The sequence below is a fragment of the Salmo salar genome, chromosome ssa04 (assembly GCF_905237065.1).
Source record: "Salmo salar chromosome ssa04, Ssal_v3.1, whole genome shotgun sequence".
Taxonomy (NCBI): domain Eukaryota; kingdom Metazoa; phylum Chordata; class Actinopteri; order Salmoniformes; family Salmonidae; genus Salmo; species Salmo salar.
Genome location: NC_059445.1, coordinates 32,556,628 through 32,581,396, shown reverse-complemented (window position 1 = coordinate 32,581,396; position 24,769 = coordinate 32,556,628). Strand labels below are relative to the sequence as shown.

Here is a 24,769-nt window from a genome sequence, read left to right as displayed (position 1 = left end):
AGAAACTTATAATATCTGAAAATGTAGCAAGCTAGACTCTCTTACCTGTATACATAAATGAACGCTTCTCCCTCGCTGTCACGGATGCCATGGTTGCCCTTAGTTTGAGGATGTTATTCGGGGACAGGTGTTTTATACAAAAGCCTTCTGTGTTCTCTTTTCGACTCCCTCTGCATTTGCAATGAGACGCCTGAATTTTCTCCATCTCCTTAGCTATCGTAATCTGCTTCCACCGGGCATTCCACTGATTTCAAAACTCGGTCCTCCAGAAAGTGGAGTGCCTTAGCAACACTTTTGCAGTTTTTCATATCTTTCAAAAAAGCCGAGTTAGAAATGATTATCTACACATACTGAGCAGCTCATGCTATAGACAGAAGCGCTACATGGCAGACCAATCCGAACTCATCTCTTGGCATGTCCAGCCCATCCATTATCTCAGCCAATCATGGCTAGCGGGAAGGTTCTAGTCTTTTTCCGTGGGTAAACCAACTAGGCTCGTAAATTAACAATTGTAGTCGTATTTACAGGTGGCATACAAGTTTGTTATTATGGCACATGTAAGTTCACATGTTCCAGAAGGCATTTCTGCCCAAAATGCATTTGAATGAAATGCCTCTCTTGTGAACTAATGACACGCGACATACGCCAAGTTTCCTGAAACGAGTCACATTTTAGATGTGCATTTACAAAATGCAGCAAGTGTTTTATCTTTCCTTTTCTGGGTGAAAAATGCCAAATCCTGCATTAATGCGACCCTGACAGAGGTAAAAATAAACCTAAATGGTATCTACATCAGCATGCTCTGCTAGAATTCTGCTGTTGTACTGACAGAGTACCTACTGTACCATAGCAATGAATGGACCAAAGGACAGGGCGCAGACAGAGATCACGATAGATCCCAGGGCTACCAGACGAAGAGGACTGAAACTGCTCCATCTCACTGAGCCATCTGAAGGAAACACACAACAGAGAGGAACTGAGTGAATAAACTGTCTGGTTGGATATAAAATCTTTGATCAGTGAGTTTATTACAATCATATTATCTCATTATTCAGAATCAAATTCATTTGAGATGCCATCAACCAGTATTCAAGCTTACTGTTACCCAGGTAACGTCTCTGGTGTTTCTCCTGAAAATGTTTATTTTCTGTTTTTCACCCAACAGCTAACTCTGAGTTACCCTGTGTAACCTGCTAGCTCTGGTGTTATCTCTGTTACCTGTGTTGTCCTCGGTGAAGCAGTAGCTCCGCAGCAGGAAGATCCCATAGGCAGGAGCAATGTACAGGTAGATGTGTTTCAGGTTCAGGAGAACAGCGAAGAGCAACGCCCCCTCCAGGTGCCTGCCCTGCTCAACCAGAAATAATGTCATAAAATAGCTTCAAATGTCTGTATGAAAAGACAGTAATCCGCTTATAAAGAAAATCCCGCTACGCCCTCCTACAAACCATCAAACAGGCAAAGCTTCAACACAGGACTAAGATCGAATCCTACTACACCGGCTCGGATGCTCATCGGATGTGGCATGGTTTGCAAACTATCTTGGATTACAAAGGGAAACCCAGCCGCGAGCTGCCCAGTGACACGAGCCTACCAGACGAGCTAAATGCCTTATATGCTCACTTTGAGGCAAGCAACACTGAACCATGCATGTGATCACTCTCTACATAGCTGATGTGAATAAGACCTTTAAACAGGTTAACATTCGCAAGGCCAGACGGATTACCAAGACACGTACTCAAGAGCATGCACTGACCAGGTGGCAAGTGTCTTCACTGACATTTTCAACCTTTCCCTGACCCAGTCTGTAATAGCTAGATTTTTCAAGCAGACCTCCATAGTCCCTCTGCCCAAGAATGCCAAGGTAACCTCTCTAAATGACTATCGTCCCATAGCACTCACATCTGTAGCCATGAAATGCACTCCAAGCTCATCACTAAGCTAAGGACCCTGGGACTGAACAACTCCCGCTACAAATGGATCCTGTCTTCCGGACAGGTACCCCCAGGTGGTGAGGGTAGGCAACAACACATCCGCCATGCTGACCCTCAACACGGGGGCCCCTTTAGGGGTGCGTTCTAAGTCCCCTCCTGTACTCCCTGTTCACCCACGACTGCAACACCATCATTAAGTTTACCGACGACACGACGGTGGTAGGCCTGATCACCAACGACGAGACAGCCTATAGGTAGCAGGTTAGAGACCTCGCAGTGTGGTGTCAGGACAACAACTTCTCCCTCAATGTAAGCAAGACAAAGAAGCTGATCATCCTCAACTAACCGGTGCCCCCGCACATTGACTCTGCACCGGCACCCCCCTGTATATATTGTTATTTTTAACTGCTTCTCTTTCATTACTTGTTACTTTTATCTCTTATTCTTATCCATGTTTTTTGAAACAGCACTGTCGGTTAGAGGCTCGTAAGTAAGCATTTCACTGTAAGGTCTACACCTGTTGTATTCGGCGCATGTGACGCATTGATCTGCAGGAAACGACGGGCCGAGGACGCCCCCATTCACATCAACAAGGCTGTAGTGGAGCGGTTCGAGAGCTTTAAGTTCCTCGGTGTATACATCACTAAGGACCTATTATGGTCCAAACACACCAACACAGTCGTGAAGAGGGCACGACAACACCTCTTCCGCCTCAGGAGGCTGAAAAGATTTGTCCTGGGCCCTCAGATTATCAAAAAGTTCTACAGCTGCACCATTTTTAGCATTTTGACTGGTTGCATAACCGCTTGGTATGGCAACTGCTTGGCATCTGACCGCACTACAGAGGGTAGTGTGTACAGCCCTGTACATCACTAGGGCCGAGCTCCCTGCCATTTATACTAGGCGGTGTCAGAGGAAGGCCCAAAAAATTGTCACAGACTCCAGGAACGCAAAGACCGCTCTCTCTGCTACCGCACGGCAAGCGGTACCGGAGCGCCAAATCTGGGACCAAAAGGCTCCTTAACAGCTTCTACCCCCAAGCCATAAGACTGCTGAACAGTTCATAAAATGGCCACCCGGAGTATTTGTATTTACCTTTTTTTGTTGCACAGACTCTCTTGGACTGGCTCTATGCACATTCACTGGACTCTACCCACACATACTTCACTGCCATCTAACACACACACACACACACACACACACACACACACTACTCTGTTGAGCTATCCTGATTGCCTAGTCATTTTTACCCCTACCTACAGTGCCTTCAAAAAGTATTCACACCCTTTGACTTTTCCCACATTTTGTTGTGTTACAAAGTGGGATTGAAATGGATTTAATTGTCCTTTTTTTGTCAATTATCTACACAAAATACTCTCTAATATCAAAGTGGAAGAAGAATTCTAACATTTGTAAAAAAAAAAAAAATAAATAAAAGAAAGGTAATGAGAAAAAACACTAATATATCTTGATTAGATAAGTATTCAACCCCCTGAGTCAATACATGTTAGAATCACCTTTGGCAGCTATTACAGCTGTGAGTCTTTCATTTGCCCATTATTCTTTAAATTCTTCAAGCTCTGGCAAGACCATTTCCAGATTGTGCGATAGATTTTCTAGCAGATTTAGGATGACCATCCTACCCATGCTAGACTACGGAGCCGTAATTTATAGATCGGCAGGTAACGGTGCTCTCGAGCGGCTAGATGTTATTTACCATTCGGCCATCAGATTTGCCACCAATGCTCTTTATAGGACACATCACTGCACTCTATACTCTGTAAAATGGTCATACCTGTCGCAAGACCCACTGGTTGATGCTTATTTATAAACCCTCTTAGGCCTCACTCCCCCCCATCTGAGATACTTACTGCAACCCTCATCCTCCACATACAACTCCCGTTCTGCCAGTCACATTCTGTTAAAGGTCCCCAAAGCACACACATTCCTGGATCGCTCCTCTTTTCAGTTCCCTGCGGCTAGCGACTGGAACGAGCTGCAAAAAACACTCAAACTGGATGGTCTTAACTCCATCTCTTCATTCAAAGACTCAAATCATGGACACTCTTACTGACAGTTGTGGCTGCTTCGTGTGATGTATTGTTGTCACTACCTTCTTGCCCTTTGTACTGTTGTCTGTGCCCAATAATTTTCACCATGTTTTGTGCTGCTACCATGTTGTGCTGCTGCCATGTTCTGCTACCATGTTGTTGTCATGTTGTGTTGCTACCATACTGTTTTTTCATGTGTTGCTGCCTTGCTATGTTGTTGTCTTAGGTCTCTCTTTATGTAGTGTTGTGGTGTCTCTCTTGTCGTGATGTGTGTTTTGTCCTATATTTTTATTTTTCATTTTTAATCCCAGCAGGAGGCCTTTTGCCTTTTGGTAGGCCGTCATTGTAAATAAGAATTTGTTCTTAACTGACTTGCCTAGTTAAATAAAAAAAAATGTAAAAAAGAACAAGACAAAACTGTAACTCGGCTACTCAGGAACATTAATATTTTCTTCTCTTCTCTCCCCAATTTCGTGGTATCCAATTGGTAGTTACAGTCTTGTCCCATCGCTGCAACTCCCGTACGGACTCGGGAGAGGCGAAGGTCGAAAGCCACGCGTCCTCCGAAACACAACCCAGCCAAGGTGCACTGCTTCTTGACACAATGCCCGCTTAACCCGGAAGCAAGATGCACCAATGTGTCGGAGGAAAAACCGTACACCTGGCGACTGCGTCGGCGTGCATTGCACCTGGCCTGCTACAGGAGTCGCTAGAGCGTGATGGGACAAGAACATCCCTGCCGGCCAAACTCCCTAACCCGGAAGATGCTGGGCCAATTGTGCGCCGCCCCATGGGCCTCCTGGTCGCGGCCGGCTGCGAAAGAGCTTGGACTCCAACCAGGATCTCTAGTGACACAGCTAGCACTGCGATGTAGTGCCTTAGACCACTGCACCACTTATATTTTCTTCTTGGTAAGCAACTCCAGTGTAGATTTGGCTTTGTGTTTTAGGTTATTGTCCTGCTGAAAGGTGAATTCAGCAGGACAGTGTCCGGTGGAATATTTTTATTCTGTATAGGCTTCCTTCTTTTCACTCTGTCAATTAAGTTAGTATTGTGGAGTAACTACAATGTTGTTGATCCATCCTCAGTTTTCTCCTGTCACAGACATTAAACTCCGTAACTGTTTTAACCTGTTAGGGCTAGGGGGCAGTATTTGCACGGCTGGATAAAAAAAATGTACCCGATTTAATCTGGTTACTAATCCTACCCAGTAACTAGAATATGCATATACTTATTATATATGGATAGAAAACACTCTAAAGTTTCTAAAACTGTTTGAATGGTGTCTGTGAGTATAACAGAACTCATTTGGCAGGCAAAACCCTGAGACATTTTCTGACAGGAAGTGGATACCTGATGTGTTGTATTACCTTTAAACCTATCCCATTGAAAAACACAGGGGCTGAGGAATATTTTGGCACTTCCTATTGCTTCCACTAGATGTCACCAGCCTTTACAAAGTGTTTTGAGTCTTCTGGAGGGAGATCTGACCGAACAAGAGCCATGGAACGATGATGGCCCATTAGACACCTGGCGCGCGAGTTCATGTTGGGTACCCTCGTTCCAATACGTTATAAAAGAGTATGCATTCGTCCACCTTGAATATTATTCATGTTCTGGTTAAAAAAGGCCCTAATGATTTATGCTATACAACGTTTGACATGTTTAAACGAACGTAAATATATTTTTTCCCCTCGTTCATGACGAGAAGTCCGGCTGGCTTAGATCATGTGCTAACAAGACGGAGATTTTTGGACATAAATGAGCTTTTTTGAACAAAACTACATTCGTTATGGACCTGTGATACCTGGAAGTGACATCTGATGAAGAGAATGAAAGGTAATGGATTATTTACATAGTATTTTTGATTTTAGATCTCCCCAACATGACGTCTAGTCTGTATCGCAACGCGTATTTTTCTGGGCGCAGTGCTCAGATTATTGCAAAGTGTGATTTCCCAGTAAGGTTATTTTTAAATCTGGCAAGTTGATTGCGTTCAAGAGATGTAAATCTATAATTCTTTAAATGACAATAGAATATTTTACCAATGTTTTCTAATTTTAATTATTTAATTTGTGGCGTTGACTTGACTGCCGGTTATTGGAGGGAAACGATTTCCTCAACATCAATGCCGTAGTAAAACGCTGTTTTTGGATATAAATATGAACTTGATAGAACTAAAAATGCATGCATTGTCTAACATAATGTCCTAGGAGTGTCATCTGATGGAGATTGTAAAAGGTTAGTGCATCATTTTAGCTGGTTTTATGGTTTTGGTGACCCTGTCTTTGAATTGACAAAACATTACACACAACTCTTGTAAATGTACTGTCCTAACATACTCTAAATTTATGCTTTCGCCGTAAAACCTTTTTGAAATCGTAAAACGTGGTTAGATTAAGGAGATGTTTATCTTTCAAAGGGTGTAAAATAGTTGTATGTTTGAAAAATTTGAATTTTGACATTTATTTGGATTCAAATTTGCCGCTCTTGAAATGCACCTGCTGTTGATGGAGTGCACCACGGGGGGGACGCTAGCGTCCCACCTAGCCCATAGAGGTTAAAGTCACCATTGGCCTCATGGTGAAATCCCTGAGCGGTTTCCTTCCTCTCCGGCAACTGAGTTAGGAAGGACGCATGCATCTTTGGAGTGAATGGGTGTACTGATACACCAGCCAAAGTGTAATTAATAACATCACCATGCTCAAAGGGAAATTAAATGTCAGCTTTTTATTTTTACCCATCAACCAATAGATTCACTTCTTTGCGAGGCATTGGAAAACCTCCCTGGTCTTTGTGGTTGAATCTGTGTTTGAAATTCACTGTTCGATTGAGGGGCCTTACAGATAATTGTATATGTGGGTGTCATGACGTTGCCCTCTGGGTTTTCCATGCACCATCCCCCGACCTCTATACTTCTGACACAAGGCTGTGTGAAGGCGGTCGTAAAATTCCAAAGGAGAATGTCCTGCCTCATGGCCCCAGTATAAAGAGACAGTGTTTTCATGGAGAGAACAAAGGATTCTTCCACCTCACAGAATTGGAGAACCGAACAACATTTACGTTCTGGAGAAGGTATAAAAAAATCGGTGAAGAATCCAGCTACGAACTGGTCCGCTTGGTACAATTTTGTGATACTCAGAGACAATATTGCCATATTACCAAAATAAGGTTTATATAATAGCCTCAGCTATGGGACTTGCATCTAAATGGTTGTATGCAATGATTTAATAAGATTAAAGCTATTTGGAATATGTTGAGACGCTGCTAAGATGTTAATGTGAGAGAATTGTATTTTCTGTTTAAAAAGTTTTACCAAGTCATCGGCACGCCCCCATGAACAGACGAGACCTGGCGTCATGAGACAGCCTTTTTCTGTCATTCTGAATAAAACCCCCACCCAGGGTTTCTTTCAGGAGACCCTGCTTACCTCAGAAGAGAGAGCCAAGGTTTGACCATGCATTCCTCTACTGAAGTTTAACCATACCACGTGGTTAAACTTTTAGACTATCGATAGCGACAGAATAATAACAAGTCTTTGATATTAATTAATAGTCTGCAGCTAGAAATTCAATATCATCGAACGCGAAGACCGACGATTAATGAATGTCGCTTTGAAAGATCCATTCTAACCGAGAGAGAGAGAACGCGGACAAAAACTCTCCAACAAGGATCCCGATGACACACTGAGCGTAAATATATATTGATTGCAATTGTTCCCGAATGAGTGAGCGTTCATGTGCAAAGGATTAGCATATCAATTGTTAATATTTATCAACTCTGTGTGCCTTCTCCGCTGCCCCCAACCCCCTTGTTTGTTTAACACGCCGCCATGCCGGTTTAGCCCACTAGGGCACATTACTCTACCAATTTTATGTGACGATAACTACTGTTTGTATGCTTTCTGTGAATTACTTTGTTTAGTAAATAAATGATTTTAAGACAGTTGATGTATGGATGACTTAGTGAAGACTGGGTCTGTGCAGATACAACAATTTACGACGTTTGGAATGAGACTGGACGAGGTAAAATACACCATTTAAACCATAAGATAATCGGTCAGATACTATAATATAATATATAATGTTATAATATAGGAAAGTTATATCTTTGTAATCTGAATATTTTCCTTGGTGCCCCGATCTCCTAGTTAATTAGAGTTAACCTCTATGGGCTAGGTGGGACGCTAGCGTGCCACCCGTGGTGCACTCCATCAACAGCAGGTGCATTTCAAGAGCGGCAAATTTGAATCCAAATAAATGTCAAAATTCAAATTTTTCAAACATACAACTATTTTACACCCTTTGAAAGATAAACATCTCCTTAATCTAACCACGTTTTACGATTTCAAAAAGGTTTTACGGCGAAAGCATAAATTTAGAGTATGTTAGGACAGTACATTTACAAGAGTTGTGTGTAATGTTTTGTCAATTCAAAGACAGGGTCACCAAAACCATAAAACCAGCTAAAATGATGCACTAACCTTTTACAATCTCCATCAGATGACACTCCTAGGACATTATGTTAGACAATGCATGCATTTTTAGTTCTATCAAGTTCATATTTATATCCAAAAACAGCGTTTTACTATGGCATTGATGTTGAGGAAATCGTTTCCCTCCAATAACCGGCAGTCAAGTCAGCGTCACAAATTAAATAATTAAAATTTGAAAACATTGGTAAAATATTATATTGTCATTTAAAGAATTATAGATTTACATCTCTTGAACGCAATGAACTTGCCAGATTTGAAAATAACCTTACTGGGAAATCACACTTTGCAATAATCTGAGCACTGCGCCCAGAAAAATACGCGTTGCGATACAGACTAGACGTCATGTTGGGGAGATCTAAAATCGAAAATACTATGTAAATAATCCATTACCTTTGATTCTCTTCATCAGATGTCACTTCCAGGTATCACAGGTCCATAACGAATGTAGTTTTGTTCAAAAAAGCTCATCATTTATGTCCAAAAATCTCCGTCTTGTTAGCACATGATCTAAGCCAGCCGGGCTTCTCGTCATGAACGAGGGGAAAAAATATATTTACGTTCGTTCAAACATGTCAAACGTTGTATAGCATAAATCATTAGGGCCTTTTTTAACCCGAACATGAATAATATTCAAGGTGGACGAATGCATACTCTTTTATAACGTATTGGAACGAGGGTACCCAACATGAACTCGCGCGCCAGGTGTCTAATGGGACATCATCGTTCCATGGCTCTTGTTCGGTCAGATCTCCCTCCAGAAGACTCAAAACACTTTGTAAAGGCTGGTGACATCTAGTGGAAGCAATAGGAAGTGCCAAAATATTCCTCAGCCCCTGTGTTTTTCAATGGGATAGGTTTAAAGGTAATACAACACATCAGGTATCCACTTCCTGTCAGAAAATGTCTCAGGGTTTTGCCTGCCAAATGAGTTCTGTTATACTCACAGACACCATTCAAACAGTTTTAGAAAATTTAGGGTGTTTTCTATCCATATGTAATAAGTATATGCATATTCTAGTTACTGGGTAGGAGTGGTAACCAGATTAAATCGGGTATGTTTTTTTATCCAGCCGTGTCAATACTGCCCCCTAGCCCTAACAGGTTAACACTATTAATGCACACAGACTTGTTAACCTCTTGGGGCTAGGTGGGACGCTAGCGTGCCACCCGTGGTGCACTCCATCAACAGCAGGTGCATTTCAAGAGCGGCAAATTTGAATCCAAATAAATGTCAAAATTCAAATTTTTCAAAAATACAACTATTTTACACCATTTGAAAGATAAACATCTCCTTAATCTAACCACGTTTTACGATTTCAAAAAGGTTTTACGGCGAAAGCATAAATTTAGAGTATGTTAGGACAGTACATTTACAAGAGTTGTGTGTAATGTTTTGTCAAGTCAAAGACAGGGTCACCAAAACCATAAAACCAGCTAAAATGATGCACTAACCTTTTACAATCTCCATCAGATGACACTCCTAGGACATTATGTTAGAGAATGCATGCATTTTTAGTTCTATCAAGTTCATATTTATATCCAAAAACAGCGTTTTACTATGGCATTGATGTTGAGGAAATCGTTTCCCTCCAATAACCGGCAGTCAAGTCAGCGTAACAAATTAAATAATTAAAATTAGAAAACATTGGTAAAATATTATATTGTCATTTAAAGAATTATAGATTTACATCTCTTGAACGCAATCAACTTGCCAGATTTAAAAATAACCTTACTGGGAAAATCACACTTTGCAATAATCTGAGCACTGCGCCCAGAAAAATACGCGTTGCGATACAGACTAGACGTCATGTTGGGGAGATCTAAAATCGAAAATACTATGTAAATAATCCATTACCTTTGATTCTCTTCATCAGATGTCGCTTCCAGGTATCACAGGTCCATAACGAATGTAGTTTTGTTCAAAAAAGCTCATCATTTATGTCCAAAAATCTCCGTCTCGTTAGCACATGATGTAAGCCAGCCGGACTTCTCGTCATGAACGAGGGGAAAAAATATATTTCCGTTCGTTCAAACATGTCAAACGTTGTATAGCATAAATCATTAGGGCCTTTTTAAACCAGAACATGAATAATATTCAAGGTGGACGAATGCATACTCTTTTATAACGTATTGGAACGAGGGTACCCAACATGAACTCGCGCCAGGTGTCTAATGGGACATCATCGTTCCATGGCTCTTGTTCGGTCAGATCTCCCTCCAGAAGACTCAAAACACTTTGTAAAGGCTGGTGACATCTAGTGGAAGCAATAGGAAGTGCCAAAATATTCCTAAAACACTGTGTTTTTCAATGGGATAGGTTTAAAGTCAATACAACACATCAGGTATCCACTTCCTGTCAGAAAATGTCTCAGGGTTTTGCCTGCCAAATGAGTTCTGTTATACTCACAGACACCATTCAAACAGTTTTAGAAACTTTAGAGTGTTTTCTATCCATATATAATAAGTATATGCATATTCTAGTTACTGGGTAGGATTAGTAACCAGATTAAATCGGGTACATTTTTTTTATCCAGACGTGCAAATGCTGCCCCCTAGACCCAACAGGTTAAGCAAATTTTGACTCCTTTGCCATAAGAAAGGGGTTGAATACTTATTGACTCAAGACATTTCAGCCTTTCATTTTTAATCAATTTTTTTAAATTTCGAAAAACATAATTCCACTTTGACATAGGATATTGTGTGTAGACCAGTGACCAACAAATCTCAATTTAATAAATTTTGAATTCAGGCTGTAACACAAAAAAATTTGGAAAAAGTCAAAGGGTGTGAATACTTTCTGAAGGCACTGTACATATTACCTCAACTACTTCGTACCCCTGCACATTGACTCGGTACCGATCCTCCTTCTACATAGCCTCGTTATTGTTATTCTTTTGTGAAATTTTTTCACATTTTTTAACTCTGCATTGTTGGGATAGTAAGCATAAGTAAGCATTTCACGGTAAAGTCTACACCTCTTGTATTCGGTGCATGTGACAAATACAATATTATTTGATCAATACTACATTCAAATGAAGAACAAAATGGCATAACCATTCATGTTTCTTAAACGAATCTAAATAAAGGATCTTAACTTTGCACATGATTCAGCATGGTTGAGTTAAGCAGGAATCATTGGTGTTGTGGAGAAGGATGGTTGGGTAAGTACAGTACCTGTAAATGTCTTGCCACTGATAGCAGTAGTATTCCAAACAGGAATCCATTGTACTGGAAATGAATGTCTGGATGGAAACACTAAGGACTTGAGAGACTAGCTGGTTAATACCTGTTATGGTAGCTAACAACATTAAGTGATCCCTATTAACCACTTATTTTTCTAGCGTTAGTTTCTCTAGAATGCTTAGTTACAGCTCTGTAGAGTTGAATTGCCATAATGAATTAGGTCATGTAAGCTCCTTGACAACACAGTTGGGTCATGTTCATTAGGGCAGTTGGTGGTCTTACCTTTTGACCTGATGAAGATCCTTGTGGATCAAAAAGTAAATTAAGGTGGTAATTGGGAGCATATTCAGTGTGCAGGCCTTTCGCTTCTTTTCATGTTCATAAGGGCACACCGTTTCAAAACATGAGTTTTATATGAGTTTCTTATTGGACAGGTCTCAGTAATCCTTCCATGTTTCAGTGTGTTGTCTTTCATTTTGGAGGCCTAAAGAACACAACCCAGCTCTCAGAGTAGTGAGTGAAGGATACGGTCAACGATGAGGAGGCCAAAGTTCCACAAAAGCAGAGCTGCCAGGATGAAAAATGGATGCCCCAGGAGGTCCTTGGAACCCTTCTCTTCTCTCACACTTCTACAGCATCTGGAGGAAGAGAGAAAAACAGTGGTTATAAATGGGGGACTGAAACACACTGTACAGTATATACAAAACACAAAAAAGAAACATTAACAAATAAAATCCTTAAAAGAGGCAGTGCAGTCAAAAACAAGATTTTCCTGTGTGTTAAATATATTTCCACACTATTAGGTTGGAATAATACTATGCAATTGTGAAAATGATGCCCTTTTAGTGTAAGAGCTGTTTGAAAAGTACCTGAAATTTCAGCTTGTTTTGCATGGGTGGGGTTTGCTATAAATGATCAGACCAATAACAAAGACAGTGCCCTCCTCTCTGCCAATAATGTACAGTTATGAATATAACTACTGTTCCCTGAATGAGAGAACAAGGTATAACATACTATGGGGAGTCAACGACCAATCACATTCACCTGAAGAAAACTAAAACATACCCAATGGGCTAATAAATGCAGAGCCTGCCCTTGCAAGCCCCGCCTTCCTAGCTATAACACCAGCACTCCCATTACTTTCCTCAATTCAGTACTGCTCTTCAGCAAGCCCGAACCACCTGACGGTGCGGGCCAAAATATGTTATACCTCGTTCCCTCCTTCAGGGAACAGTGGGTATATTCATAAATGTTCCCTTTCAGTCGGTCCAAAACAACAGAACACCTGTCGTGACTTGGTAAAGCGCACATGCACGCTGCATAGCATCGACCAGAGTCGATGAACCACAGCAGCCCGAGGCTCAAACCCACAGGAAGCCTGCAGTAACCTGGAAACTGTGTACTCACGCGCTCCCATGACAGCACAAGGCTCAAACCCGGATAAAACACTACCTAACATCGACCACGGCGGCCCAAGTCCATAGACCTTACTGGTTCCAAAAAGGCTTGCACAGAGACCCAAGGAGTCTGGAATGTCAGAACTCACACAAGGAACCGCAAGTCCAAAACAACAGGACACCTGCTGTGACACGATAATGCACATTCACACGCAATAATGCGCACCCCCCGGAAAGTATATCCGCAGGGTATGTCACCCTGAGCGATGGGAAATGCGCACTGCGCCCTAAGAGCATATAATGGGTTAGGAGAGAGACTGCCTGTTGATGTACGCCACCGACGTCATGCTCACCCTGCGGGACACTACCCGGCCCATGGGAACCCTCTGCGACAACAAGGAGTCAACGCCCTCAGGCGCGACTGGGATACCTTGAGGAACTGATGGCAATGGCGAGATGCGTCCAGATGTTTATCTACAGTGCCTTCAGAAAGTATTCACACCCTTTGACTTTTCCAACATTTTGTTGTGTTACAAAGTGGGATTAAAATGGTTTAATTGTTTTTTTTTGTCAACGAGCTACACAAAATACACTAATGTCAAAGTGGATTTTTTTTTTTTTACTGTTAAGAAATTATGAAAAATAAAACTACTATATCTAGATTACGTAAGCATTCAACATCCTGAGTAAGTACATGTTTGAATTACCTTTAGCCGCGATTACAGCTGTGAGTCTTTCTGGGTAAGTCTCTAAGAGCATTCCACACCTGGATTGGGCAATATTTGCCCATTATTCTTTAAAACAAATTCTTCAAGCTCTGTCATATTGGTTGTTGATCATTGCTAGACAACCATTTTCAGGTCTTGCCATAGATTTTAAACCAGATTTAAGTCAAAACTGTAACTCAGCCACTCAGGAACATTCACTGTCTTCTTGGTAAGCAACTCCAGTGTAGATTTGGCCTTGTGTTTTATATTATTGCTCTGCTGAAAGGTGAATTTATCTCCCAGTGTCTGGTGGAAAGCAGACTGAACCAGATTTTCTTCTAGGATTTTTCCTGTGCTTAACTTGTTATGGATAGGGGGCAGTATTTTCACGGCCGGATAAAAAAACGTACCCGATTTAATCTGGTTATTACTCCTGCCCAGAAACTAGAATATGCATATAATTAGGAGCTTTGGATAGAAAACACTCCAAAGTTTCTAAAACTGTTTGAATGGTGTCTGTGAGTATAACAGAACTCAAATGGCAGGCCAAAACCCGAGAAGATTCTGTACAGGAAGTACCCTGTCTGACCATTTCTTGGCCTTCTTTGTCATCTCTATCCAAAACAGAGGATCTCTGCTGTAACGTGACACTTTCTAAGGCTCCCATAGGCTCTCAGAAGGCGCCAGAACGTTGAATGATGACTTTGCAGTCCATGGCTGAAAAACAGTAGCACATTTGGATAGTGGTCGATCTGAGAACAATGAGACGGGTGAGACGACTCCCGGTCGGAATATTATTGCTATTTTACGAGAAAAATCGCATAAAAATTGATTTTAAACAGCGTTTGACATGCTTCGAAGTACAGTAATGGAATATTTTGACATTTTTTGTCACGATACGCGTCCGCGCGTCACCCTTCGTTACCCTTCGGATAGTGTCTTGAACGCACGAACAAAACACCGCTATTTGGATATAACTATGGATTATTTGGAACCAAACCAACATTTGTTGTTGAAGTAGAAGTCCTGGGAGTGCATTCTGACGAAGAACAGCAAAGGTAATCCAATTTTTCTTATAGTAAATCTGAGTTTGGTGAGTACCCAACTTGGTGGGTGTCAAAATAGCTAGCCTGTGATGGCCGGGCTATCTACTCTGAATATTGCAAAATGTGCTTTCACCGAAAGCTATTTTAAAATCGGACACCGCGATTGCATAAAGGAGTTCTGTATCTATAATTCTTAAAATAATTGTTATGTTTTTTGTGAACGTTTATCGTGAGTAATTTAGTAAATTCACCGGAAGTGTTCGGTGGGAATGCTAGTTCTGAACGTCACATGCTAATGTAAAAAGCTGGTTTTTGATATAAATATGAACTTGATTGAACAAAACATGCATGTATTGTATAACATAATGTCCTAGGAGTGTCATCTGATGAAGATCATCAAAGGTTAGTGCTGCATTTAGCTGTGGTTTTGTTTTTTGTGACATTATATGCTAGCTTGAAAAATGGGTGTCTGATTATTTCTGGCTGGGTACTCTGCTGACATAATCTAATGTTTTGCTTTCGTTGTAAAGCCTTTTTGAAATCGGGCAGTGTGGTTAGATAAAGGAGAGTCTTGTCTTTAAAATGGTGTAAAATAGTCATATGTTTGAAAAATTGAAGTTTTCGGATTTTCGAGGAGTTTGTATTTCGCGCCACACCCTATCATTGGATATTGGAGCGGTGTTCCGCTAGCGGAACGTCTATTAACTCCATTCCGTTTCTTTTTCATCCTGAAAAACTCCCTAATGTCCCTAATGATTACAATAATACAGATAACATGATGCAGCCACCACTATGCTTGAAAATATGGAGGGTGGTACTCAATGATGTGTTGTATTTTCCCCAAACATAACAATTTGTATTCAGGACAAAAACGTTTGCAGTATTAATTTAGTGACTTGTTGCAAACGAGATGGAATACAGTGTCTGAGGATAATTTGTATTCTGTACAGGCTTCCTTCTTTTCACTCTGTCAATTACAGTGGGGGGGAAAAGTATTTGATCCCTTGCTGATTTTGTACGTTTGCCCACTGACAAAGAAAGGATCAGTCTATAATTTTAATGGTAGGTTTATTTGAACAGTGAGAGACAGAATAACAACAAAAATATCCAGAAAAACGCATGTCAGAAATGTTATAAATTGATTTGCATTTTAATGAGGGAAATAAGTATTTGACCCCCTCTCAAATCAGAAAGATTTCTGGCTCCCAGGTGTATTTTATACAGGTAACGAGCTGAGATTAGGAGCACACTCTTAAAGGGAGTGCTCCTAACCGCAGCTTGTTACCTGTAAAAAAGACACCTGTCCACAGAAGCAATCAATCAATCAGATTCCAAACTCTCCACCATGGCCAAGAGCAAAAAACTCTCCAAGGATGTCAGGGACAAGATTGTAGACCTACACAAGGCTGGAATGGGCTACAAGACCATTGCCAAGCAGCTTGGTGAGAAGGTGACAACATTTGGTGCGATTACTCGCAAATGGAAGAAACACAAAAGAACTGTCAATATCCCTCGGCCTGGGGCTCCATGCAAGATCTCACCTCGTGGAGTTGCAATGATCATGGGAATGGTGAGGAATCAGCCCAGAACTACACGGGAGGATCTTGTCAATGATCTCAAGGCAGCTGGGACCATAGTCACCAAGAAAACAATTGGTAACAAACTACGCCGTGAAGGACTGAAACCCTGCAGCGCCAGCAAGGTCCCCCTGCTCAAGAATACATATACATGCCCGTCTGAAGTTTGCCAATGAACATCTGAATGACTCAGAGGACAACTGGTGGAAGTGTTGTGGTCAGGTGAGACCAAAATGGAGCTCTTTGGCATCAACTCAACTCGCCGTGTTTGGAGGAGGAGGAATGCTGCCTATGACCCCAAGAACACCATCAAACATGGAGGTGGAAACATTATGCTTTGGGGGTGTTTTTTCTGCTAAGGGGACAGGACAACTTCACCGCATCAAAAGGACGATGGACGGGGCCATGTACCGTCAAATCTTGGGTGAGAACCTCCTTCCCTCAGCCAGGGCATTGAAAATGGGTCGTGGATGGGTATTCCAGCATGACAATGACCCAAAACACACAGCCAAGGCAACAAAGGAGTGGCTCATGAAGAAGCACATTAAGGTCCTGGAGTGGCCTAGCCAGTCTCCAGACCATAACCCCATAGAAAATCTGTGGAGGGAGCTGAAGGTTCGAGTTGCCAAACGTCAGCCTCGAAAACTTAATGACTTGGAGAAGATCTGCAAAGAGGAGTGGGACAAAATCCCTCCTGAGATGTGCGTAAACCTGGTGGCCAACTACAAGAACCGTTTGACCTCTGTGATCACTTTTCACAAGGGTTTTGCCACCAAGTAGTAAGTCATGTTTTGCAGAAGGGTCAAATACTTATTTCCCTCATTAAAATGCAAATCATTTTATAACATTTTTTACATGCGTTTTTCTGGATTTTTTTGTTGTTATTCTGTCTCTCACTGTTCAAATAAACCTACTATTAAAATTATAGACTGATCATTTCTTTGTAAGTGGGCAAACGTACAAAATCAGCAGGGGATCAAATACTTCCCCCCCCCACTGTATGTTAGCATTGTGGAGTAACTGCAGTTGTTGATCCATCCTCAGTTCTCCCCTATTCCAGCCATTAAACTCTGTAACTGTTTTAAAGTCACCATTGGCCTCATGGTGAAATCCCTGAGCTGTTTCCTTCCTCTCCGGCAACTCAGTTAGGATGGATGCATGTATCGTTGTAGTGACTGGGTGTATTGATACACCATCCAAAGTGTAATTAATAACTTCACCATGCTCAAAGGGACATTCAATGTCTGCTTTTATTTTTACCCATCTACCAATAGGTGTCCTACTTTATGAGGCATTGGAGAACCTCCCTGGTCTTTGTGGTTGAATCTGTGTTTGATATTCACTGCTTGACAAAAGGACCTTACAGATTGTATGTGTGGGGGTACAGAGATGAGGTAGTCCTTAAAAAATCATGTTTAACACTATAATTGCACACAGAGTGAGTCCATGCAACTTGTGACTTGTTCAGCAAATTTGTAAAAATGTATAAAAACACTATTCCACTTTGACGCCATGGGGTACTTTGTGTAGGCCAGTGACAAAACATCTACATCTAAGACTGTAACACAACAAAATGTGGAATAAGTCAAAGGTGTGAATACTTTGTGAAGGCACTATACGTAAACCAATTGCTGGGACACACCGACTGTACTAGCCACTGAAGTGTGAGCATTTTGAACTTGCACTCCTTGAGGTGCTTGTCCAAACCACACGTCCAGGATGGGACACAGCGTTCCACTGCTGTTTGGAACTCGGAAATACAGGTTGTACCAACCACTCTGTGCTTCCGACATGGGAACCACCCGAATAGCCCAAAGAGAGGAAATCTTCTCTCTCAAAACAGGCGATAGGACACACCCACGGTGATGCCTTGAATGCCCGCCACTGGGCGGAGCATGCGGTCAACCAACTATACATTGTCATCTGAAGGGGTTGAGCACCACCCTGAGGACTGGGATAATGTGGTTATTTTGTCATGTCCTCACACACCTGCCACCCTTGTGCCTGAAGAGAGTGATTTATGCTCACATATGGGTGATACCATACTTTCGATAACCTCGGACACCAGAGAGGCCTTGGGTAAAAGGGTTTGGCAGGTGTAGGCCGTCATTGTAAATAAGAATTTGTTCTTAACTGACTTGCCTAGTTAAATAAAAAAAGATTTAACAAAGCACTGTACATACTACTTACTGCAAGTCCCTCTGGATAAGAGTATCCACCAAATGAACAAAATGTAATTGTTCAATGTCACCATTGACAGCCATTCTCAGTGGTGCATGACATTGAAGCCCAGCATATGAAAAAGATTGGAGTCCAGATATCATACCCAAGTCTCCTAGTCATAAACCAGAGTTGGACGGGCATGCACGTGAATTTTCCTAGAAGGAAGGTGATATTGCACAAGTTCCCAACATGACTTGAACACAGCAAGAAAGCACTGCTACTTATTGTTTTTGCTTCTGCGTGAACGTGCCTCAGGCATGCTGCAAGGATGCATGAGGACTGCAGATGTGGCCAGGGCAATAAATTGCAATGTCCGTACTGTGAGACGCCTAAGACAGCGCTACAGGGAGACAGGACGGACAGCTGATCGTCCTCGCAGTGGCAGACCACGTGTAACAACACCTGCACAGGATCGGTACATCTGAACATCACACCTGCGGGACAGGTACAGGATGGCAACAACAACTGCCCGAGTTACACCAGGAACGCACAATCCCTCCATCAGTGCTCAGACTGTCCACAATAGGCTGAGAGAGGCTGGACTAAGGGCTTGTAGGCCTATTGTAAGGCAGGTCCTCACCAGACATCACTGGCAACAACGTCGCCTATGGGCACAAACCCACAGTCGCTGGACCAGACAGGACTGGCAAAAAGTGCTCTTCACTGACGAGTCGAGGTTTTGTCTCACCGGGGGTGATGGTCGGATTTGTTTAGCGTCGAAGGAAAAAACGTTACACCGAGGCCTGTACTCTGGAGCAGGATCGATTTGGAGGTGGAGGGTCCGTCATGGTCTGGGGCGGTGTGTCACAGCATCATCGGACTGAGCTTGTTGTCATTGCAGGCAATCTAAACGCTGTGCGTTACAGGGAAGACATCCTCCTCCCTCATGTGGTACCCTTCCTGCAAACTCATCCTGACATGACCCTCCAGCATGACAATGCCACCAGCCATACTGCTCATTCTGTACGTGATTTCCTGCAAGACAGGAATGTCAGTGTTCTGCCATGGCCAGCGAAGAGCCCGGATCTCAATCCTATTGAGCACGTCTGGGACCTGTTGGATCGGAGGGTGAGGGCTAGGGCCATTCCCCCCAGAAATGTCCAGGAACTTGCAGGTGCCTTGGTGGAAGAGTGGGGTAACATCTCACAGCAAGAACTGGCAAATCTGGTGCAGTCCATGAGGAGTTGCACTGCAGTACTTAATGCAGCTGGTGGCTACACCAGATACTGACTGTTACTTTTGATTTTGACCCCCCCCCCTCCTTTGTTTAGGGACACATTATTTCATTTCTGTTAGTCACATGTCTGTAGATGTCTCAGTTGTTGAATCTCAGTTGTCTCAGTTGTTATGTTCATACAAATATTTACACATGTTAAGTTTGCTGAAAATAAACACAATTGACAGTGATAGGACGTTTCTTTTTTTGCTGAGTTTAATGTGCATGTACGCTGCAGCCTCTCTGTGCAGTCCTTTGGGGAAATTGGTTTGCCCAAAACACATTCCCCCCGCTCCGGTATGCTATTTATGACACTGGTCCACCGAAACCAGCCGTGCTCTATTCGTAAGCGAACGACTAAGATTACCCTCCGAGATGAGGTGGCTCGCTAGCTTCACATAACGGCATGCAAACTAGACGCGCCTCCAATAAAACAGTTCCACTTTCATGCAACTTGGCTGAATGCGAGTTATTCCAGGTAAAAAAAAAATACAGAGTCTAGCTCTACAGCAGTCATCACAGGTTGTAAAACTTTACCCAGGAGGAAAGCCATAGCGCCGGGTTGCTGCTCTGCAAGCCCAGCGCAATAGCCATGGCATAGATATAAAGCTGCCGGAGCTAGCTCATCCATCTCTTTCTCGGAACCAGTCAGAGATACAGTACCACATCCTTTCCAGAATGCGGTTCCCAAAAACCTTCAGCGAAGCAGAGATTCCAAGTCCCTCGCATGACAGGCGGGGAACAACGCCGACCCGTCTCCGGCAGCCTCAGTAACACCGTTCTTTTCAAAGAGATGCCCTTCTCCAGTAAACCTTCCTAAGAAGTCAGCATAAAACAGTCTGAACTCAGCTGGTGACACCGGTCACACGAGCTGGTCCGAGCCAAGGCAGCCTGAGGGTGTTTCCACCCCCGGCAAACAGGACAGTACTTGTGAGTATCTTTACATTTTCATTGTGAAACCACATGCCCTATGGCATGGTCGGAGGTTCAAATCTGACTGGTTAGCCTTTTTGAACATACTCTTACCACGGGTCATCTTAAGGAAGCACTGGCTACACAAGCAGAGCAGAAGAGGTAGGCTTTTGGCAAACACAAATCCTACCTAAGCAAAGAAGAATTAGCTACACAAGCAGAGAAGTAGTTAGCTTTTAGCAAACACAAACGATACCAACACCCAAAACACGCAATATCTAGGGGGACAAGTACTCTCTCCCCACTAACAGACACCCAAGTTGGAGCAGAATCCAGTAGACTTGAAAAATTGCGTGTCACGTTTATGGGGTAAATTTCACGCCATATGAATTGAATTCTAAATAAAATAAATTGTGAACATGAAAAATAAAGTTGAATGTAACCATTATATTTTCGAGGACGGGTGGATGTTGGCTGTTGAAATCAAAAACCAAAACAATTGAAAGCAAAATGTATAGAATTGTAAACAAAAATAAGACATCAAAACCAAAACTTGTAAGCAAATAATTTTAAAGCCAGTGCAAAACTCTGACAAATGATTAAAACATATATTTGAAAATGAATGCAAAAATCGTTTTCGGTGAAACTTTCCCAGCAACCAATCCTATTGAATACATTTTGCCTGTATGCACTAACTTTTGGTTTCGCTACTCGTATCTTTGCTATCAATGTCTGTTTCTTTGCTTTCACTGCCAGTCTTTTCGATTGCGAGTTTTGGCATTATTTTCCCGTGAAGGGCAGGGTTTAGAGGGAGGCGTAGACAATGCGTCTCCATTGGTCAGCTAGTTTTGGAGTGACGGTTCGTCTTAACCCAATCAATGAACATGAGAGACCTTTTTTTTTATATTGCCAACTTAAGTAGACGGTCAGACGTCACCTCGTTTAGGGTTTTGCTAACGTACTTCAAAATTGTCAGTCACGGGTCAATAATGTACGGATATCAGAAGCATGTCTATCTAATACATTTAATGACAAACCATCTAACTACTTAGGTAAACATATGAATTACCTGTTGCACAACGTTCGGCGCAGGTGTATGGCGAACCAGTTACCAACACCTGCGCCGAACGTTGCGCAACAGGTAATTCATATGTTTACCTAAGTAGTTAGATGGTTTGTCATTAGATTTTTCTCCGCAACCTGACCCACCCACATAGAATTGTTCCGAGAACCGATCGGTGACCCGCCAAATAACATTAATTTATTAGCCTATTCCAGAATCAAATAGGCTATAGACTGCAAAAATAGCCAACATTTATTTAGTAGGCTATTGTCTACTCAAACTTTTACTAACCGACACAGGTTTAAGCTTTATATGGCCTGCTTATGGTTTAAATGAAGGAAAGCCTGAAGTAATAATTAACTGAATTATTTGCAAATATCTGCTTGCACTTTTGCAGGCTGTGTATCCATCTACCGGGTTGTTGTCCTCCTTGTCCACAATGACTCCAAAATCCTTCCAAACTGGGGATTTCCCTCACACCATTGTGGAAACATGTGCTGTGCATCTCGCCATCATAACCTTTTTTATTTCTCCTTACATTAGCTATTTTCACTTGAGCTAAGAGCCTGGAAAAATAAACTTGCCAATGTATTGTCATGTGGTGGAAGGGAACATAAGCTCTGCAGGTGGACATATTAGGAATGTTTCAGAACCACACAAATAGCCTACTAATGGACAGTTCCCTGCTCCACTCTCTCGCTGGGTGGCTGGTAGCCTAGGCCATATCTGCCTCACCGCTCACAAAGCCTAATGGAAAACACAACAAGCTCCTGGGTTTGTAACATAATATTATCTTCATTTAAAACATTTCCGAACTGCAATATAATTGTTCTGAATCGCAAGCCGACCTGCGAGTTGAAATAATGTTTTCATTCCACCTGCCAGCTGATTTATTTGCAGCTCAACTGCAGGAAAATCATGTGTATCAAACCCGATGCAGGACTCTACATCAATCAGACTACTCCCAGACAGTCCTAGCAAAATTATTGCTTTTGAAAATGCTTTCTGCTAAGAAGATATTTTTGTTTATTTTTGACCATTTCAATTGAAAACAATCACAGAAAGCACTTAATTGCTACCCAGAAAAGATAAACACAGCTGCCTTATACCTTAAAAGTCTGAGCATGACGACCAATGAAGTACATGTCTATTTATGATACTTTAATACTTAAGGCATCCTCCATGCGTAAAACATATTTATTTGCAATTCTTTAGCTTCTCCCTTTCCCCTGGAGAAAACACTCACTCTTTGACAGCGTAAATGAAGACCATGTCCGTCACGATGACAGAGAGCCTCTGGAAAAGGACGGTAGCAGGACTGGTGTAGTTGAGATTCTGCACCACCAGCATCTCCTTGTCAAAGTGCTGAGCCACGTGGGACAGGCCATACTCAAACCAGGCAAACAAAGGAGGGTAGTCCAGGGTCCACTCTGAGGTGTTCTACACAGAAAGACAAACACACAGTCATAAACATTTCTATTCTATAGGTGAAATTTGACTTCCGACAGGCAATGCTCCCTCTATTTTGTGGGGGCAGTGAGCAAATTTCAGGTCTGATGAGCGCAAACTTGAACATTGTGAAAATTCTGTGCATCTTCCAGCGTGTGTTTACTGTGAACACTGAAGCTGTACCCACTTTAAGTTACAGTTTCAGAAAGTGGTCAAGTAGGCTCCTGGGTATGATCATAATGTAGGCCTACCAGAGTGGCCTACCATCAGAAACAATAGAGAAAATGCATTCCATAACATGGAAATAGCTGTTCTATCATTCAGCCTACAGTGGCCAATGTATGGTGTTCAATGTAGGCCTACTTTCCCTGAAACTTTTGAAAAAAAGCATGCAGGGCTTGACATTAACCTGTTAATCCACTTGTTCTTCAGACAAGGAGGTGATTGACAATGTTGTTGTGTTGTTTGATTCAAGAAACCACTTTACAAAATAAAATGCATTATTCCCATACCATTATTACAGTGAATCAGACAAATGATGCTACCCTCTGCTTATTGGCTACTTAGCTTATTCATGCCTGTCTCAAAATACAACACTGACCCATTAAGACAAAAACAAAGCTCTTTACCTGATTCGCTTTTCAAAGATGTCTAGAAATGTACACATTTTGTGCTCTTGTAAGAAGCAATCACTCCCCCATTGCTTACTACAACGTATCTATAACTGGGCTAATAACTCACTAACTAGCAAAGGATATGAACAAATGTGCACACGTGGCTACATGCAGCTCTTGCTTTGATCTCAAAACAAACTAATCTAATCACGACTACTTATGCAGTAAACACATTCCAGTTCAAAGTGAATGGCACAGATGCATTATGGCAATGGTCTATTTGCATATAGGCCTACTGCAGCTCTGATTGGTTATGGCGCACTGGTCTATGTAGAGTACAGGCCTGAGTCATGCCTGTCAATGCTATAGAATCCCCCTCCAAAGCGTTCTGCCGACAACAAAATCTCTTGCTTAGTTAGTTTTGCAGAGTTTTGGTATGTTGCATTATGTTTAAAGTCTGAGCGTGATGACCAATGTTGTACATGTCTATTTATGAGAAAGTGGCTAATATTGCGTTGATTCCACCACTGCCTACATGTACATATTACGTCAATTACCTCGACTAATGATATTTTAGAGGGAACATTGCCGACAGGTGGCATCACTCTTCCCTCAATCTCCGTGTGAATTCATCACGCTATCTGGCGTAAAATAATGATTTAGCTATAGGATTTGTAGCTAGAAATAGCACTTAAGGGGTGAGTGACACACTTTTATACATGCATAATACATGATTTGTTTGTATGTATGTATGTATGTATGTATGTATGTATGTATGTATGTATGCACAAACCTCATGGTACCATTTTGACACAGGAAAGCTGTGAGCGATGGCGAGCCAGTTCCTGTGAACCTCAAAATCTGTGGAATGACTGAAATATCCAGAAAACACGGTAATAGTCAAC

The 24,769-nt window shown here is 42.0% G+C and overlaps 1 protein-coding gene across 2 annotated transcripts in view; it reads right to left on the bottom strand.

Moving 5' to 3' along the window:
• alg8 (ALG8 alpha-1,3-glucosyltransferase) overlaps positions 1 to 24,769 on the bottom strand; it is a 43,445-nt gene that overhangs the window by 17,875 nt on the left and 801 nt on the right. For both annotated transcript variants that reach the window (XM_045716814.1, XM_014195768.2), the window contains exons 2-7: positions 24,658 to 24,736; positions 23,048 to 23,241; positions 12,189 to 12,298; positions 11,652 to 11,719; positions 1,219 to 1,345; positions 846 to 949 (exon numbers count right to left, since the gene is read on the bottom strand). In XM_045716814.1, the coding sequence (XP_045572770.1) occupies positions 846 to 949; positions 1,219 to 1,345; positions 11,652 to 11,719; positions 12,189 to 12,298; positions 23,048 to 23,151 (513 nt within the window). In that variant the 5' untranslated portion in view covers positions 23,152 to 23,241; positions 24,658 to 24,736. The remainder of the gene's footprint in view (positions 1 to 845; positions 950 to 1,218; positions 1,346 to 11,651; positions 11,720 to 12,188; positions 12,299 to 23,047; positions 23,242 to 24,657; positions 24,737 to 24,769) is intronic.